General features: G+C 37.5%; 1 protein-coding gene across 1 annotated transcript in view; it reads left to right on the top strand.

The window, feature by feature from the left end:
• The first annotated feature begins 3,636 nt into the window (after positions 1–3,636).
• LOC121949157 (voltage-dependent T-type calcium channel subunit alpha-1H-like) overlaps positions 3,637–17,399 on the top strand; it is a 28,543-nt gene continuing 14,780 nt past the window's right edge. The window contains exons 1-20 of the mRNA XM_042494775.1: positions 3,637–3,697; positions 4,866–5,002; positions 5,122–5,210; positions 6,820–6,979; positions 7,817–8,135; positions 9,402–9,494; positions 10,656–10,822; positions 11,389–11,443; positions 11,535–11,654; positions 11,976–12,124; positions 12,970–13,155; positions 13,288–13,405; positions 14,737–14,892; positions 15,020–15,133; positions 15,313–15,369; positions 15,635–15,720; positions 15,875–15,998; positions 16,359–16,427; positions 16,866–17,050; positions 17,195–17,321. Of these exons, the coding sequence (XP_042350709.1) occupies positions 3,659–3,697; positions 4,866–5,002; positions 5,122–5,210; positions 6,820–6,979; positions 7,817–8,135; positions 9,402–9,494; positions 10,656–10,822; positions 11,389–11,443; positions 11,535–11,654; positions 11,976–12,124; positions 12,970–13,155; positions 13,288–13,405; positions 14,737–14,892; positions 15,020–15,133; positions 15,313–15,369; positions 15,635–15,720; positions 15,875–15,998; positions 16,359–16,427; positions 16,866–17,050; positions 17,195–17,321 (2,550 nt within the window). The 5' untranslated portion in view covers positions 3,637–3,658. The remainder of the gene's footprint in view (positions 3,698–4,865; positions 5,003–5,121; positions 5,211–6,819; positions 6,980–7,816; positions 8,136–9,401; positions 9,495–10,655; positions 10,823–11,388; positions 11,444–11,534; positions 11,655–11,975; positions 12,125–12,969; positions 13,156–13,287; positions 13,406–14,736; positions 14,893–15,019; positions 15,134–15,312; positions 15,370–15,634; positions 15,721–15,874; positions 15,999–16,358; positions 16,428–16,865; positions 17,051–17,194; positions 17,322–17,399) is intronic.

Here is a 17,399-nt window from a genome sequence, read left to right as displayed (position 1 = left end):
CCTGTCTTTTGCTATCTGAAATCACTTGCTTGTTAACTTGCTCACAACGTAATTCTTCTTCTTCTGCTTGTTTTGATTTACTGGCAGTTGGAGAGCCCGCTGGGAGGCGCATTATCGCCCCCAACAGGCTGGATGTGACACCCCAGAATGGCAGTGGGAAAAAAATCAATATTATCTACTAAATTAATATAAAAAGACCAAGCAATAATTAGAATATATATTTTGGGCGTACAAAATGCATAAATAAATCTTACCCTGTGTTATTCTGGATACTATACTTTTAAAAAACACACAAAAAAACAGTGGTGCTTATTTTATTTGCATTCCTCGATGGTATAACTTGAACAATGTCATATACAGATATGACTTCACAATAAACATTGATCTAACATTGATTAAAACATTTTCAACAGAGAAACTGCACTCCTCTTCATTTAAGAATTTATACAACATTAGACTTGCAGTACAGTTACAGCAACAATGTCCACCTTTTATACCAATAAATTCAAACTAAAACCAAACATATGATGGAAATATGAATAGAATTATTTTCACTACAACTTTTACAGTGGTATTATTGTTTATTTTCCAACATAAGTTCCAGAATGTGAGGACTGAAGCTGATGTTTATCTGCCTTTAAAAATAATTAATTGTGTTTGAACAGAAGCAACACTTTATATGGCATTACCTGTTGATATAAGCTGCATTAACTCAAAGGGGATATTTCTGTAAAAACAGAAACATTTACAAGTGGACAAAGACACCCAAGGTATGGACTTTTATGTCCGGTAAGTACTTCTCCTTTTAATGCCTCAAAATACAGAGAGGTTTACACACCGACCTTTTGTTAACTTAACAAACTAATATTATGTTTTACATTCATTTAAAACATTAGTCGACATTTTTATCAAAAGCGACCCATTCACTGAACTGCTTCAGTTGCTAGTTTATATTCAGAAACAACTCATTAGCACCACCGAAAAAGGTTACAGGTGAGACCGAAACTACTGCCACATTCAGTAAAGTACTATGAATTATCTTTGTTTACAATTAACCAACATAAAGTATGTGCAGTTAAACATTTGCAGTTATTGCGTCTCATAATATGATGGGTCACTGGAGTTTCTGTAACACCACCAGGGTAGAAAGATGGACGTCGACTTGATTAACTTTGCGAAAAATATGTAACTAACATGGAAAACAGGTGGGTAGAGATGTTTTGGCATAAGTTATTGGCCTTTATATGGATTTGACATTTATTAAACAGCTTACCGTGGAAGTTTCTGGGTCTGAAGTGCCACGCAGCTTCTGTCCGTCAAATATTCATGCGACATTTTAAAGCCGTTAATGATGTGCTTTAAACTGCTGACTCATAGCTAACTTTAGCTAATGTTAAAAGTGATTTTCGCACGAACAGTCAGCTAATTCGCCGTTAACCTGGACAAACTGTGGTATGGTGATATATATTCAAGCCAAGTTTCGGATTTTGTTACCTCTGACATTATTTGTGCATCAACGAGAGGGTATTTAATGATTTTAGGCAACGTAGCGGCGGCTAACATTATCCTAACATTAGCATACAACGAGCTAGCTTACAGAAGCGTCAGTCTGCGATACGTTTGCGCATGCGTCATATTGGATGCGACAAATCTCGGATATAAACAAACACAAGTAGACATAGAAACTGTGATTTCTGAATGAATAGCACTGACGTTTACATTTTAGTGATTTTGATTCATCTCAATCATTGCGACATAAAATTTTTTAAATCAAAATAAGACACTGCAACTGGCAGTGAGTCTGCTTCCTTTTCTTTTAGCAGTGAAGTGATATACTCAATAACAGAAAATTATAGACCCTTATTTTATTGTGTACAATAACATTTCATGGTAAAAAAAATAAAAAAGTAAAGTAGGCTGTTATTATAAATCAGATATGCACAATACATTATACAGGTCAATTGTCTATATTTTGTTTGATCAATATCATATGAGGACTAAGTGCTTTATTAAATTGAACTTGATTTGCAAGACAGCAAATGCAATATAAAACAGGAACATAAAGCAAAGAACAAACAAACAAAATAAACATGCGATACCAGGGGTTTATAAAAAAAGTTCTACACAAATACAAACTGAAAACAGAGATATATGTATATATATATACTCAATTATATATATATACTCAATCAAAGTAGAAAATCATATTAATGTATATTTTAAAAATCACATTTTGCATGCAGAGCAGTATGAGTGTGAGTATTTGACACTGCACAAAAAATAATACCTATAAAAATCAATTGTGCTGCTTATCATTGACATGTCCTAGGCTGTGATAATAAAAAAAAACATTTTTGCATGTAATATATTAAAGATAATTCAAAAAATTCTTTGCAACTTTTACTCAAATAAAGTGTCTGATTGTTTTCCACCACATATATCTCCATTATGTAAAATGAAATAAATTACTGTATTTTTACACATAGCCCTGATGTCAAACCATGCAGATAACTTTGGTTTTTAGTGCTGAGGCATTTAGTTGTTATCATGGAGTTGTATGGAAATTAGTTTGTAACACCTGTATCAATGAAACCAAAACAATTACGAAAGAAAACAGAGACATGTCTTTGCAGAAACAATGACTCAGTGACTTAGGGGTAATCCACAATCTGTTTATTTATTTTTGTTTGTTTTTTCGCTGCCTTTCTGTCATGTCTTTTTCTCCCTCCATGTCTTTTCTTCTCAGTCTCACCTGGCTCTTTACTACTTCCTCTCCACCTCTTTCTGTTTGACCTCCCTTCAAAGTATGTGGGTCTGGACCTCATCATGATTGAGTTGGAGGTGATGAAGAAGCAGCCAGCGGTGGCACTCGCTGTACCAGAGCAAGGAGTCTCGGTCTTCTCGGAGGAGGAGCAGCTGCCCTACCCAGCCCTGGCTCCTGTGGTTTTCACCTGCTTAAAACAGACCACAAGACTACGAAACTGGTGTCTGAAAATTGCCTGTAGCCCATATCCTTTCTAGTGCTGGAAGTTTAACTTTGTCTGACCCCTGGTAAGACCAAATATGTGCAATTAGAGTGATAAAAACCTATGTGAGCTTGAACAGAAATCTCTTTCTCGCCTATATGATTGTGGTATCAGTCTTCTTTTGCTGCGTTCAGCACCTTTAACACATTTTTCTTTCTAAAATTTAGGGGGGGGCAATAACCAACTTGACAAGAAATGCCCCACAAATTGCAAGAAATTAGTAAAAGGTGACAAGAAAGTTACCTGGAAATTAACTTTAAAAAAGGAGGGGAGGATTATTTAAAATTATGTCACACAAAATGTATTAATATATAAATAAAAAAGATAATAATATATCAAATTAAGTGTTGTTAAGTAGCTTGTTTCCTTCTCTCCATGTTTTTGAAAGAAATTGAATCAACTGTCTCAGGTTTCAAAGGGTTGAATTATAACAGTATTACAATATTGTATAAACTTGGGCATTATTAGTCCCATTTGGTGCCTCCAGTATGTAATCATCTGTTGTTGATGATTTATAGAAACTAATGAATGAATATGATCTCATCCTTCGTGTTTTTACCTTATCCTCTTCCTCCACTTGGTTGGATTCTGTGTCTGTACTGATGGTCCTGCTTAACTGTGGGAGTCTGGGCATGTACAAGCCGGGTGTTGGGAGGAGCTCCAACCTAGAGGTTAGTATAACCTTTGCATTTACACCAGTGAAATGTACATTTACTGTGTCATAAACACCAAGTTTAAATGCAATTTAAAAAGTGCATTTCTTCTGTGTACATCCTTTCTCTCCATGAAAACACACGACCAGCACTAATTCTATCATTGCAGCGTGGCTCGATAACGTGCTGTTATGCAAATCATGCATTGGCTAAATGCTATATCGTGGTGTGAGATACGGATGTCCAATTTCTTTTTACAGATTTTATTTAAACAACTTAGTCAGGATTGCACCATCAAGGATTAACTATTAAATTTGTTTAAATCATGTTTTAGGTTTAAATATTGTTGCACCACACCGATTAAATTTAAACCACTATTTAAATCTCAGTTTAGTGTTTACTCTAAACCTAGATTAAATTTAATTCTGTTGCAAAACTTTAAACTGCAGTTTAACCTATTATCCAGGGTTAACTTTAAACCTAAAGTCAAACAGTTTTAACTGTCACAGTGGTTGCCGTTTTGAGATGGATTGAGCAAAATAATCAAGTTCTTCGAAAAAAGTTGAGAGACAGACTCTGGCTTTTATAATAATGAGTTTTTTTCTCTTTTATATTTATTAGGAGCCAACAGCATGCAGATTATATTTGTATTTATTTATAAGTATTTTATAAGTATTTGTTTATTTACCTGTTACCTGTTAATTTACATATGACACTTGTCCCTATTGATTAAACTCAGTATAAATTCTGTTTAAATAAATAGACCTGGCCTTACTAAACCAAGAATAATTTTTAAAAGTGCAAAAGATCACTGCTTATTTTAAAATCTGAATTTACTCATTTTATAACGGGTTTAACTAAACTCTGATTAGAGCTAGTTTTAGATTAAATTAAATTAATCCTTGTGGGTGCAACTCAGCCTTAAATTAAAGTTCATTTTAAACTTCACTTCACTGCTTCAGCTCGGGCTATTCTGGTTGAGCCAAAGACAACATTAACACTTTTCTGCACTTAAAGCAGGTTGAGATGTTTCACAGAGAAACTGGCCATGTCACTCCACATTTGCGACAAGATAAATTCTAACATAAAATGCCAATGATGACCTATTGTACATAAAATAATAATACTGCTTTTGCCACTCATATCAGCATAGTTGTTTCACTTTTTCTTTAATCATGTGTGCCAGGTGCTGGATTTCGTTGTCTTTGCATACTTTATGTTGGAAATGCTCATCAAGATGGTGGCCCTGGGAGTCTTTGGTTACACAGGGAGTTACCTTCGCAACAACTGGAACAAGCTGGACCTCCTCGTCAACTCTGTAGAGTTAGTATACGTTTATGTTTTCATATTTAGTGATAGGGTGTGTGAATTTTGTTTGTTGTAAATGAACGAACCCTAATTAAAAGTCTTCTCCCGGTTTCTGTCTGCAACACTTCCTCCAGGTTGTTTGGTTATTTCATGGATTCTCTCAGCATCCACTGGCCAGTCTGTCAAATGCTCGGGCCGATGCGACTGATCGGAAGAGTACCAAGTAAGTCAACATTTTAACATTTTGCTGTTTTTTAAAAACAAAGCTACAGTGGGTAATATACATAGTAATGTTGATATTCTGAAACTTATGTGAGTAAAAGATTTCAAGCTTTCAAGCTTTCACTGTGACTCAGTGGTTGCCGATCCCTATAATAAACCTCCTAAAGTAATCTTCTTTGCATTTTTCCTTCTGCCCTTTTTTGTAGAAATAACTATTTCAAAATAAAGCAGGTTTAGGCATCTGAAACATGTATTTTGAGAACCTCTAGGACTACATTTAACACAGAGGGTTGCTACACAGTATGTAAAAGTACAGAATTTGATTTAGCAATTTTAAGCGCTGGTGGTTTGGAGTATGAAAAACATTTTTGGGTTTTAGATTATTACCTCTATTTTGTTCTCTAAAATGTAAAATTCAGAATTTCTAAAAATAAATTGATCATACAAGCAGAGTTCTTTGTTTACCACAATGTGTGAAAGAGAGTGCAGGCTAAAGCAAACTTGATGTCGTTTGAAAACAAAGAAAATAGTATAGCTGGGACAGAGTAATACGCTTAAGGCCCCTAAATGGCCAACAGAGGCCCTGGCTAAACTGAGTGACAATCAGATACAGATTATAAAAGTCTATAAAAATTGAATTTACTGTTGGTTTGGACATAAGTGTTTGTGTTGATGTTGTTCCATTGTGTGCCTTGACATTAACGTTATGTATTTATATATTGTGCAGTACGGTGATAACCGAACAAGTGAAAACACTCAAGAGAGACATACAAATACAATGAAACTAAAGACGGTCAAACAAAACAATACAAAACAAACAGGGAGTACAGCACAGGCTTAAACTGGTGGGTATACAGGCAATGTGGGGGGAAAAACAGACATAGCAAAAATGTGTACACAGATGGATGTGTGTTTGTGTGTCTGTGTAAGAGAGACAGAGAGAGATTGGGATGATGACTGTGGGGAGGAATGAGGTTAGCTATTAAAAAATAGAATTAAATTAAAAGTATTTTGTCTCGACACAAATGTACATATACCACATTCACATGGTTTCATTTTTAGCATAAATTATTGATTTAATATCATTTTTGAAACAACAGAGAAAAAACTTTAAGGGCATTACATTTAAAGTTTACATTGAAAGATAAATACAACCAGACCATAGCATGACAGTGGCAGCTTTTCTCTTCTTGATTAGTAGCAGCGAACAGTAGGATCACTTTAGCAGACGTTAACAATAAGAGACAGCGAGAAATCACAGCTAGTGTTAGTGTTTCGATGCTGCGGAAAATGAGTAGTGAAACGTATTGAAATTTTCAGAATTGATATCGATAAATCGATATTTTTGCCCACACCAGTGTGTATTGTGAATGTGTATTTTTGTATTCTCATCATGTAACTGTGTAGACCCCAAGGCTGCTGCAATGCAAAAGCAAATGGGGACTTAATAAATAAACAAACAGACTAAGATCGATTGAAACTGAAAGTCGGTCAACTGTCCGTCATGTGTGTTAACTGTAAACGTGTGCACATGTGATACATTATATGCTTGTGTGTGAGTTTGAGTCAAATTAACTTCTGAAGGCATCTTTCTGTGTTTATCTGTGTAGGCATGCGAGACGTGGTGACAGTACTTGTAGGCACTGTGCCCATGCTTGCAAACGTTCTCGTCCTCTACCTCTTCGTCATACACATCTTCGCTGTTGTGGGAGTCCAGCTGTGGGCGGGCGAACTACGCAACCGCTGCTTCCTGGGAGAGGACATAACCACGTAAGGACATTGCTTGGTCTGCTTTCCAGTATTTGTACTTTTCTCTTTTCTCTTGGCTGCATGAACATTGACCAACAAGGTGATCTGCCAGGTGGTTCTTAATTTATTGATTATAGTTTGGTCTATAAATTGTCCCAAAAAGTATAAACAAACAAACAAAAACAGCCCATCCCAGTTTCCCAGGACTAGAGGTGGTTTCAGATGCTTGTTTTGGCTGACTGACAGTCCAAAACCAAAAAGAGAAGATATTCATTGTACATTAAACACATACAAAAAGCTAATCCTTACATTTGTAAAGCTAAAGCCAGTGGATGTTTGGCATATTTGTATGAAAATTACAGTCACACAGAAATTCAGTTGACAATGCACTGATCATTTTAATTGTCACCGATTAACGTTCTGTCGACTGACTAAAGAAGGACTAATCATATCCATTGTGATTTATTGCATTTGGTGAAATTGTGTCTGTGATATTGATGATATGATATTGATATGATATTGAGAATGCTTTTCCACTTTGTGTACAAAATGCTGAGCAAAACACTAACTTAAATTTCTGTGGATAAAAGCAAAATTTCATAAAAACTGTTAGTCAACTAGATGATAATTTTTAACATAATAATAATTCTACATCCTGTTTTTTTGGACATTAGGGCTTGCTTTGTCTTTACATTTCTCAGTTTTTGACTCTGTGGTTTATCTATGAATCACCAACACGACCCCCTGTATGTAAATTATGTTTTCTTAAAACTGTCATGTGTACACTAAAATCTATGTTATGATTTCTATGGCGTATCAACTCTGCTGAGTATAAACTGTCGTTCTTTTTCCATCCAGAAAATACAACGTGTCCTTAAGCCCATACTTCATGACCAAGTATGGTGAACATGTCCCATTTATTTGTTCGCTTGATGGCAATAACGGGATGCGGCACTGTCACGATGTGCCCCCTTATGTCGAGAATGGGAAAACATGCTCACTGGCTGCTCCCCATCATGCCTCAGCTGCCAATAGCTTCGTCCCCACGGTGGCAGGTGCTAACTCTTGTGTAAACTGGAACCTGTACTACAATGTCTGTCGTTCTGGGGACCAGAACCCTCACATGGGAGTTATCAACTTTGATAACATCGCCTATGCATGGATAACTACGTTCCAGGTAAAAAGGACTTTAATATCTGCAGAAATACAGTTTTAATGTGAGCATGTGGAAGCAAAAACATTGGGCAAAAATTGAATTTTAAGATTTGTTTAGTCTTGATTTCCTGTTTCACTTTTTAACAATGGGTCTCATTCATGAAATGTTGGTAAATCTGTGAGTAGATTTGCACATAAAACACCTTAATGCTAAAAACATTCATGAATGCTGCGGAAAACTCTGATTTCATCGTGGGCACGTGTGTATGTTCATGAATGCCAACGAATTATCAACATATAATATAAATAATATATATTCGTATGGTCCATATGAGGTCACAGTGCCTTAGTGCCGCCATTTAAGTAAGAAGGAGACGACAGAGGTGAGAAGACACAGAAATCAAAATGAAAAAATAAAGTCCATACGATATGCCTGGAATATGTTGTGCTGTTGTCAGTTGTCAGAGAAACCCAATTTTATTCCATCCCAAAGCAGCTAGATCGGCAGAATAAACAAACAGAAACAGAAAGCAACAGAAACTTGTTTTTAACAAATACATAGTGGTGAATTTCTGTCTCATTTAGATGCGCTGTGTTTGCAGTTATGACGATCAAGACAAGTCTGCTGTCGGTCACAAATATGGCGCCGGGCAATTCAGAAGTGATATCTTCGGTATCCATAAATTGATTGATTGATTGATTGACATCATTTCCTGTGTCAGCAGTGGACAGCGGCTCGTTCTCCTCTTCGCCCTGCAGGCAGGGACAGGAGCAGGGGGAGCAGCTGGGCTCTGTGGGGGGCTCGGACTTGTTTGGGCTCAGGCTCAGTACTTTAGGCCATGTGATGATCTCACAAATTGTTATACAATCTGATGGCCATCGCTAATCTTTCTTTCACTGAATCTGCTAATTGCCAACTAATGTTTGTCACATTTAACTTGTATGTTTCAAAGGTGTCAGTGTATTGTGAACTTAACAGAGCACAATACCAATTTTAATGACAAGCAATATTTATCTGCATTCCTCATTCACACAAGCAATACGAGTGGTCAGAGGGGGGTGTAGATTTTGTTAGTACCTACAAAAAGATCGGAGCTACTTATATATTGATAAATGCCAGAATACACGCACATTTTCTTCTGCTAACACTTTTAACACAAGTTTGTTCTGCTGACGTTTCATGAACAAGACTGTTTCAAGACGTTTCATCCCAACGTTTTTAACTCAGAGTTTATACAAATGTCGCCACATAATTACATGATCACTTTCTGTCTCTCTCCACCCCCAGGTTGTCACACTGGAAGGATGGTCAGAGATCATGTTTCTTGTCATGGATGCTCATTCCTCCTGGAGTTTTGTATTTTTCATATTCGTCACAATTGTGAGTAGCCACCATAGACTGTATAAATAATTGATGTAGCTGCCATGACGTCACCCGTTGGTTTGTGGACTGCCATTATGACGCCTTGAATTTGACATTTTGGCCATTGCCATCTTGGTGTTTTGGAGCCATAAGTGACCACATTTGGTCGAGAGGGTGGAACTGTTTGGTTGAATCTGACTCACAGACTGTATCTACAACTCGTAGACAAAATATGAATAACTTTAAGCCCTAATTAAATGTAAACGGGAGAGTCATATAAAATTTCACCCCAAGTACAGATGTCATGAACACAGAAATTAGTTATAGAGACCAAAGCTCAACTTTGTGCCAGGCTGTAAACATGTTCATTTCTGCTGTTAAGTTTTGCATTTTAACATGGAGGTCCATGGGGATTGACTTACTTCTGAAAGCAGCCTCAAGTGATCATTTCGAGGATTGGAAAAATTTTGCTTTGTGGCCACTTGTTCTTGTTCTAGTAAAAAACTTTACTGTACTAGTAAATTTTTGGCATTAGTTGACATAATGATCTGTAAGGCTGTTTAAATAATTTCAGTAACATCTATGAAAATCCAACAACAGCAGCAAAATGCATTGAAATTGAGTTGTGATTTAGTCTAAAATACTGTATCTGTCCCCAAGCTGCACACCCAACAAGCCTGAACCCCTGTAATATTTAATGAACCTAGAATTAATAAAACCCCATTTTTTTGCTGTGATCCTGGCTTACTACAGTTCTATTTGAATAGCTTGTCCATCTGTTAACTGTAGATCTGAGTTTTATGCTGTGTTAAACCGCAGATGGGTGTTCCTCACATAATTACATGAGACATTGTTTACATGCTCTGATGTAGAAAAAAGAATAAAAGACTGACAGAACCACCCTAAAGTTATCGGCTGTTGTCGGGCCATTTAGTTAGAGGTTGAGAAATTGAATATGAAATATGCAATTTTTAATACTCTGCTTTACACAGTCTGCAGAATGATGGTTTACAAGCTTGTTGTGTTCCCCCTGAAACAGAGTTATTTGATTTGTATCATAATTTTTCTGTCAGGGCTAAATTGAATTGAGGGCAGTAATATTAAATTGCTTTATGCAATTTCCTTGAAACAGTTTTCAAACCCTTTCACTAAATATTCTGTCTTTATTTCCCCAACCAGATGGGCTCCTTTGTCATGATGAACGTGTGCGCAGTCGTCATCACCACCCAGTTCTCGGACAACATGAGGCAGGAGACAGGAGAGCAGAGTGCTGTTACTGTGTTTGTTAAATGGATTTGTCAAAAGTTAGCCTCCTGCCTACGAGGGATTTCCAGCAGATCAAACAGGTCAGTCTCTGTGCGAGCTCAAAGTGCAAGTTTTTTTTTTTTTTAAAGTTGTGCTTAAAACACTTAATTAACATATGATATCTGTGTGTAAAATGGTGCAAGATTATTCCATTACTTTCAGGATAAAAGTAAAAATAAGTGCTGTACCCTTAAAAGTGTTCATACATTTTCAGTCAAATTTGAATTTGGAAGCATCCAGGTAGAGAAAGTGAATTATTATTTTTTATCATTTAGTAATGGATTTCACCTTGTATATTTCATCTCTCTCTCTTTTATTGTAAATCTGTATCTTTTATTATGTTTTTTTAATTTAAAACATTATGTTCTTTTTTGAATTGCTCTGTGTATGAAATGTCCTGTACAAATAAAGCTGCCTTGCCTTGCCTTGCACACGGCCTAAATGCACTTAAGCCATGCATTTCAGACCATACGCTACATACTGTTTAAGTAGGGCCCAAACAGGCGCATCACTAGAACAAAGGGTCATGTCTTCATATAACTTGAAAATAACACCCTGCTGATCTATTTTAAGTCACTTACTGTTATTTATATCCTTTCACCAAAAGACATCGTAACAAGGTGCACCCCGATGGTGGCGTCGGCAGGAATACTGCCTCAGTGGTGAGATTAATCAACAACTCTCTTCAGTACCAGCAGCAGCATCGTTGCTTTACTAACAAGGACTCACTTAACTAACTCCCTTTTCTTTCAGGTCTGCAGACCGTACATTCGAAATCTTAGGAGGTTTGTTAGATGTAAGCTCTTCGACAAAGTGATCATGATTGCTGTTTTCTTCAATATTCTCACTATGGCCATAGAGCATCATGGGCAGGTAAGCAGCAGCGTGTTTCTGTCTGCTATACCAGGCTTCTGTGAATTTCAGGTGTGTGAGGTGAATGATGGACTGAACACCTGAGAGCTTCAAAGATAGTTTTAAGAGAATATTTTGCTGTGCTGGGGAGAAGGGGAGAGGCTTTTCAATGTTAAGAGCCCCAAAGGGAATATTATAATGAGATATTAACTACTTTATTTTTCTTTCCGTCTCATAACTTTTTTTTGTTGCTTCTCTTTTCTTTACATTTTGCTCCCTCTCTCCATCTATATCCCTCATCCCCGCTGTCCTCTCTGGCTCTCTCATCCTGTCCTCCTACAGCCTAAGGAGTTGACAAAAATGTTACAGATCAGTAACATCATTTTCACCATCATATTCTTCCTGGAGATGGTCTTAAAGCTGCTGGCTCTCACATGGACATACTTTAGGAGCCGAAACAACATCTTTGACTTTGTCATCGTTATCTTCAGGTATTATGATCCCATGTGGTTTCACTATTGACCTCTGTTATTGCTTTGTCCTGTAATCTGAGCATTTGTTAACCCTTTGAACTCTGCAGTAGAAATGGTCCTGCAGTGCCTACATTGCTGTTTTTGCTTATTGTAATGTAATCTCTTAGAGTGTCTTCAAATGCTTCATATCCCTAAAATCAGTGCAACCCGAGATAAAATAACCATAATAACTGATGTATGTATTGAAATAGGTGTCATTAAAAAAGATATAAAAAAATTTGGTGTTTTTATATTAGATTTTACAAAATAGTATAGCAAAATATATTGATCCAAAAGATTTTTGAAATGCAGAAACATGAACTAAATATTTCTTACCAACCATAAGTAGTTTGAACTATGCTCATCATTTACTTTGTTAGATGTACTCATTTTTATGAGTGCAAAGGCATTTTCACGTTTTTCACGTGGTTTGCACCCCAAGTGACGTAGTGAAATAATGTCATTACGACATGATGAAACAGAGCTTTTTACTCCAAAAGGAGTGAATGATGTAGTTATTATGGTTTTTATTTTAGATTGATTCAAACAGAGTTATGCAAACAATGGCTGCAGGAGGTCAGTTTTTAAAGGGTTAAAATGTACTGGTATCCAGATTTCATTGTTTGGGGTTCAACTCTCCACACATTTTGTTTTCTGACCGTGACGGCACAAAAGCTGTTCAGGCGTCGAGCAAAACTATTGTGTCTAGTGTGTTAGAGGTGAATGACACTGAGTCAGCCATGTGACACTAGAAGGCATATTTGTAACAGTAGTCAGGGAGAAGTTGGTAACCGCATATTAAAATGTCGTTTGTGGTTTTTCAGTTTGTGGGAGGTAGGGGCTAAAGCCGATGGCAGGTTGTCAGTTCTGCGTGCGTTTCGTCTGCTGCGGTTTGGGAGGCTGCTTCACTTCCTCCCTCACCTGAAGAGACAACTGCTGGTGCTGAAGAGGACGATGGAAGAGGCCGCCTCGCTCTTTATGCTGCTACTGTTTTTCACATTCATTTTTAGGTATGTACACACAAATCTTTCATCCCCATGTGTCTCCGTGTGGACTTCCGTAATGTCACAAGAAATTTCTGTTAAAATAATGATGATCAGCCATGTGATGTTTGATTTTGAAATTGGTGCTTGTTTCTGCAGCATACTCGGCATGTACCTGTTTGGTGGTAAATTTGACTTCAAAACTCGGCACGAAGACACCGTCACTGACCGAAAAAACTTTGACACCCTGCTCTGGTCCATGGTCACTGTTTTCCAGGTTAGTTTTTGGCCTAATGTGTGCAATCATCATTGAGTGCCTTCACAATTCAGTTTGCACCTCAACTTATTTAGTGTCTAACGTAACATTTTCTTACCACTGAGCTTTATCAGCACTTGATATACTCACTGGCCCAGCAGCCAAAAAAACATATTTTTTTAGAAAAATATTTTGGCTCATTTATTATACAAATATAAAAACCCTAAGAAACACTAAAGAGCTTTCAGTTTGAGACTGGAAAAAAGCGTTTATATAAATATTTATATATATTTTTAATGTCTGTGACATATTGATCAGATATAGACATTGAAACTGTAGGTTAGGTGTAATTGTGCTGTGCAGATAATGGTGTAGAAGTGCTGCTGGGTCTTTGCGGTGATCACATACAGATGCTAATTGGATACTTTTGGGACCAGATGCACAAAATTCATTCATGACTAAAACTGTGTATACATGCAAAGGCAGAAATTTGAATATGATTTTTTTCATCAGATGTATAAAGACATACATACACCTGATTCTGTTTTATAAATCTCAGTCATTGTGGTGCTTGGTGCACGTGGACGAGCCTCATTTCTATACCCACAGTTTGCCATAAATGGATGTAGAAACACCCTGAAACATTGTTTGCATACTTGTGTCTCTCCACCATTCATTAATTCTGTCTATGAGAAATACGGTGAAGAAGTACAGTTTTATGGACTGTGTTGCATCATCACATTTTTGCAAATCACTATTGTGGTAAATCTTAATTATCTTCACTATTAAACCTCGGATCAGTGCTTCATAGTCCTTATCTTGAAATTGACTTTGCAAACTGCTTCACATGATGACACTAAACAATCACTAACAGGGAGATTATTGTCAATGAAATTATAAAATTCATTGCTCATAAATAATTTATAATCAACATTAGAAATATGTGATAAATTACAATAAATGTGTCTTTGATTGACATTTTACAGAGCGCTATGTAGCCTGCAAAAATAATAACAATCAGTGCACCTGATTAACAACCTAAAAACAATGTTAGTTACTCTCTTAATTTATATTTAATCTCGTCCTTATTTCACCTTCTCCTGAACAATGCTTGAAGTGTGCATATTCTCACCACACAGTCTTTCTTTATAAATACCAGTTACAAGTCATGAAATGTGTTTGCATGGTTTTTATGAGCACAGACTGGTTATGCTTGAGGTGCACCGGGCCAGTGACTGGCCAATCAGCTCTCCTGGCTTAAACTTTTACTGGACCCAGGCTATGGGGCTATTGGTTATATCAAACCCTGCTTTGTCTGTGCTACTCTGTTTTCTTAAATCTCACCTATACAGCTTCTGACTCAGGAGGACTGGAATCTGGTGCTTTACAACGCCATGGCTGCCACCTCCCCGTGGTCCGCTCTCTACTTTGTTGCGATCATTGTGTTGGGTACACACGTTCTTCTCAATGTACTCGTGGGCTTAGTGGTTCAGAGCTTCCACACGAGGGTGAGGACTTCTGTCTCAGTTTTCTCCAAGAGCCAAATGTTTGACACCAAGCAATAACAACAGCACACAAACTTACACACACATGTATGTATGTATGTATGCCATGCTTTACCTTCTGTTTTTCCAGGACCCCTCAAGTACCAGCGAAGACTCCTCTCTCTCTCCCTGTGGGCCCGACAGCTCCCCTCCAGCCAGCTCGACTTTTGAGAACTCTTCTCAGACAGACGACCGCGAGGAACACGTAAGTTCACAAAGAGTCATACGTTGGTAACTGTGGCTTTCAGGATCTGTTGAGAGATAGTACTTGTGGTGAACAACTTGTTTACTGCTCCCTGATTACAGTTCTGAGACTCAAGGTGCTGTCCTTACACAAACATAATCACACACACCTTCACTCAGCTCTGTCTCATGATGTTTCAGGGCTCTCTCTCTAGCAGTGGGTCTGAGGAAGACTCTGCATCCACCCAGGAGGACAATGTAAGTACTTTAAAGGGAAGAGTTAAAGAAGACCAGTTTGGGATACAGCTGAGAATTATTCTTGGTTTAGGACTACACAAGGTTTTACATGCAGTAATGTGGCAGAAAGTGAGGCAATTTGTTCCCCTTTGGTCTCTTTCCTTCTGTTCAAAGCAACATTTTGCTGGTGCACCACATCTCTCTAGTGTCACTGCTGGCTCTTGAGTATTTTGTTTGTGCTTTTGATAAAGAGAGGCTGCTGAAGCTTTAGTATTCACCCCTGCAGGGATCGCTGAAGTGGATCCAAAAAGTGGTCCGCTGGTGCAAAGAACGTGAAGAGTGGTCATTTTTCGTCTTGTCCCCACAGAACAGGTAGGTCTCATTTACACACAAAATGTAGGGACACAGGATTCACACTTTGAAAATGTATTTTATATTACACCATCACTTTTATTTCCACTTTATCTTCCTCTTATGTTTAACTGACTGTCGCTGTTTTAATTGAAATGTGTGTGTGTTTGTTTAGGTTCCGCATCTGTTGCCAACGTGTGATCTCTCACAAGATGTTCGACCACATGGTTCTGCTCTTCATTCTTCTAAACTGTGTCACCATTGCTATGGAGAGGCCTGGAATTGACCCTGAAAGCACGGTGAGACACCTTCAATTACTGTAATTTTGAAGAGAGATACACTTGAAACCCTGCAGAGTGTGGAGACACACAACTCTATTCAGTCAAACATATAAAGGCATCGTACAATAACTACAGACAGATATACACACACACAAACACACACACAAAAGGACTGCACATGTGTGTCTACACTATAATTATACTACATGTGATGTGGGATGAGAGCAAATACAGCATCACTGCAGACTGAGAAACACAGACCTACACACAGTCAAGCTGAATGTTTTACATTTCATGAAACAAATAATATGTATGAGTTTGATTATATTTAATAGAAAATACAGGCAGATGATAAATAAATCTCACTCTGCCCTCCAGGAGCGATGGATCCTGAACATGTCCCGTTACTTATTCTCTGGTGTGTTCCTGGTCGAGATGCTTGTTAAGGTAAACATCAGTTAACATCTGTGTTGTTTTTAACCATAGAGGTTATAGAGAAAAGGCATTATTCTTTATTTAGGTGTTTGATTTTAATGATGAATATGAGTATTTGGCTTCTGAGCTGTTGAGTAAACTTTCCAAACCCTGCATGGTCAAGATCATATAAAAGAAATAAAGGAACATGCTTACATACCTATGTTGCGAATTACACAGTATGTAAAAAAAAAAACACAAAAAAGACACCAAAACAAAAAGCAGAGGCAGAGAAGAGCTCACATTCATTTACATCTGGACCTTTGAAAGGCCAGAAGCTAATTATGACAATTCTTAAACTTTGTTATATTTTTGGATCATTTTGTAGCTCAGACTTTCATCTGTCCTTCAAGAATGTTTCAAACAATCCATAAAATTGTACTGATAATTGTGTTATTGCTGTAACACCAGGTTCTAGCTCTGGGTGTGGTGTTTGGGAAGGAGAGTTACTGCCGCTCTACCTGGAATGTCATGGACGGTTCGTTGGTGATCCTGTCTGTTGTCCACATTGTTATCTCTTTGGTCAGTTCGGACAAAAATAACATGCTGGGCATCCTCAAAGTTTTGCGTCTGCTGCGCACACTCCGCTCACTGAGGTACAGAATAATTTCTTTAAGAATAGAGGTTTGATTTCTGTTTGTGTGGGTTGATAGCAGTGCATATGTTCTGGCACGGTTTGTGTGTAAGCATCCCACCTAATTTCATATTTGGGTCTGTTTGTTTATGTTTGTGTGTTCCAGGGTGATCAAGCGAGCCCCGAAACTGAAGCTGGCTGTTGAGGCTCTGATTGCCTCGGTTAAACCCATCGGGAACATTGTTCTCATTTGCGTCGCCTTCCTCTTTTTCTATGGCGTCCTTGGGGTGCAGGTACATTGGCACACACACACATGCACACACACAAACAAACAAACAAACAAACACATAAGCTGTTTTCTCATCTACTCC

This window comes from Plectropomus leopardus, chromosome 10 (genome assembly GCF_008729295.1).
Source record: "Plectropomus leopardus isolate mb chromosome 10, YSFRI_Pleo_2.0, whole genome shotgun sequence".
Lineage (NCBI taxonomy): Eukaryota > Metazoa > Chordata > Actinopteri > Perciformes > Serranidae > Plectropomus > Plectropomus leopardus.
This window is presented reverse-complemented; position numbering and strand designations above follow the sequence as displayed.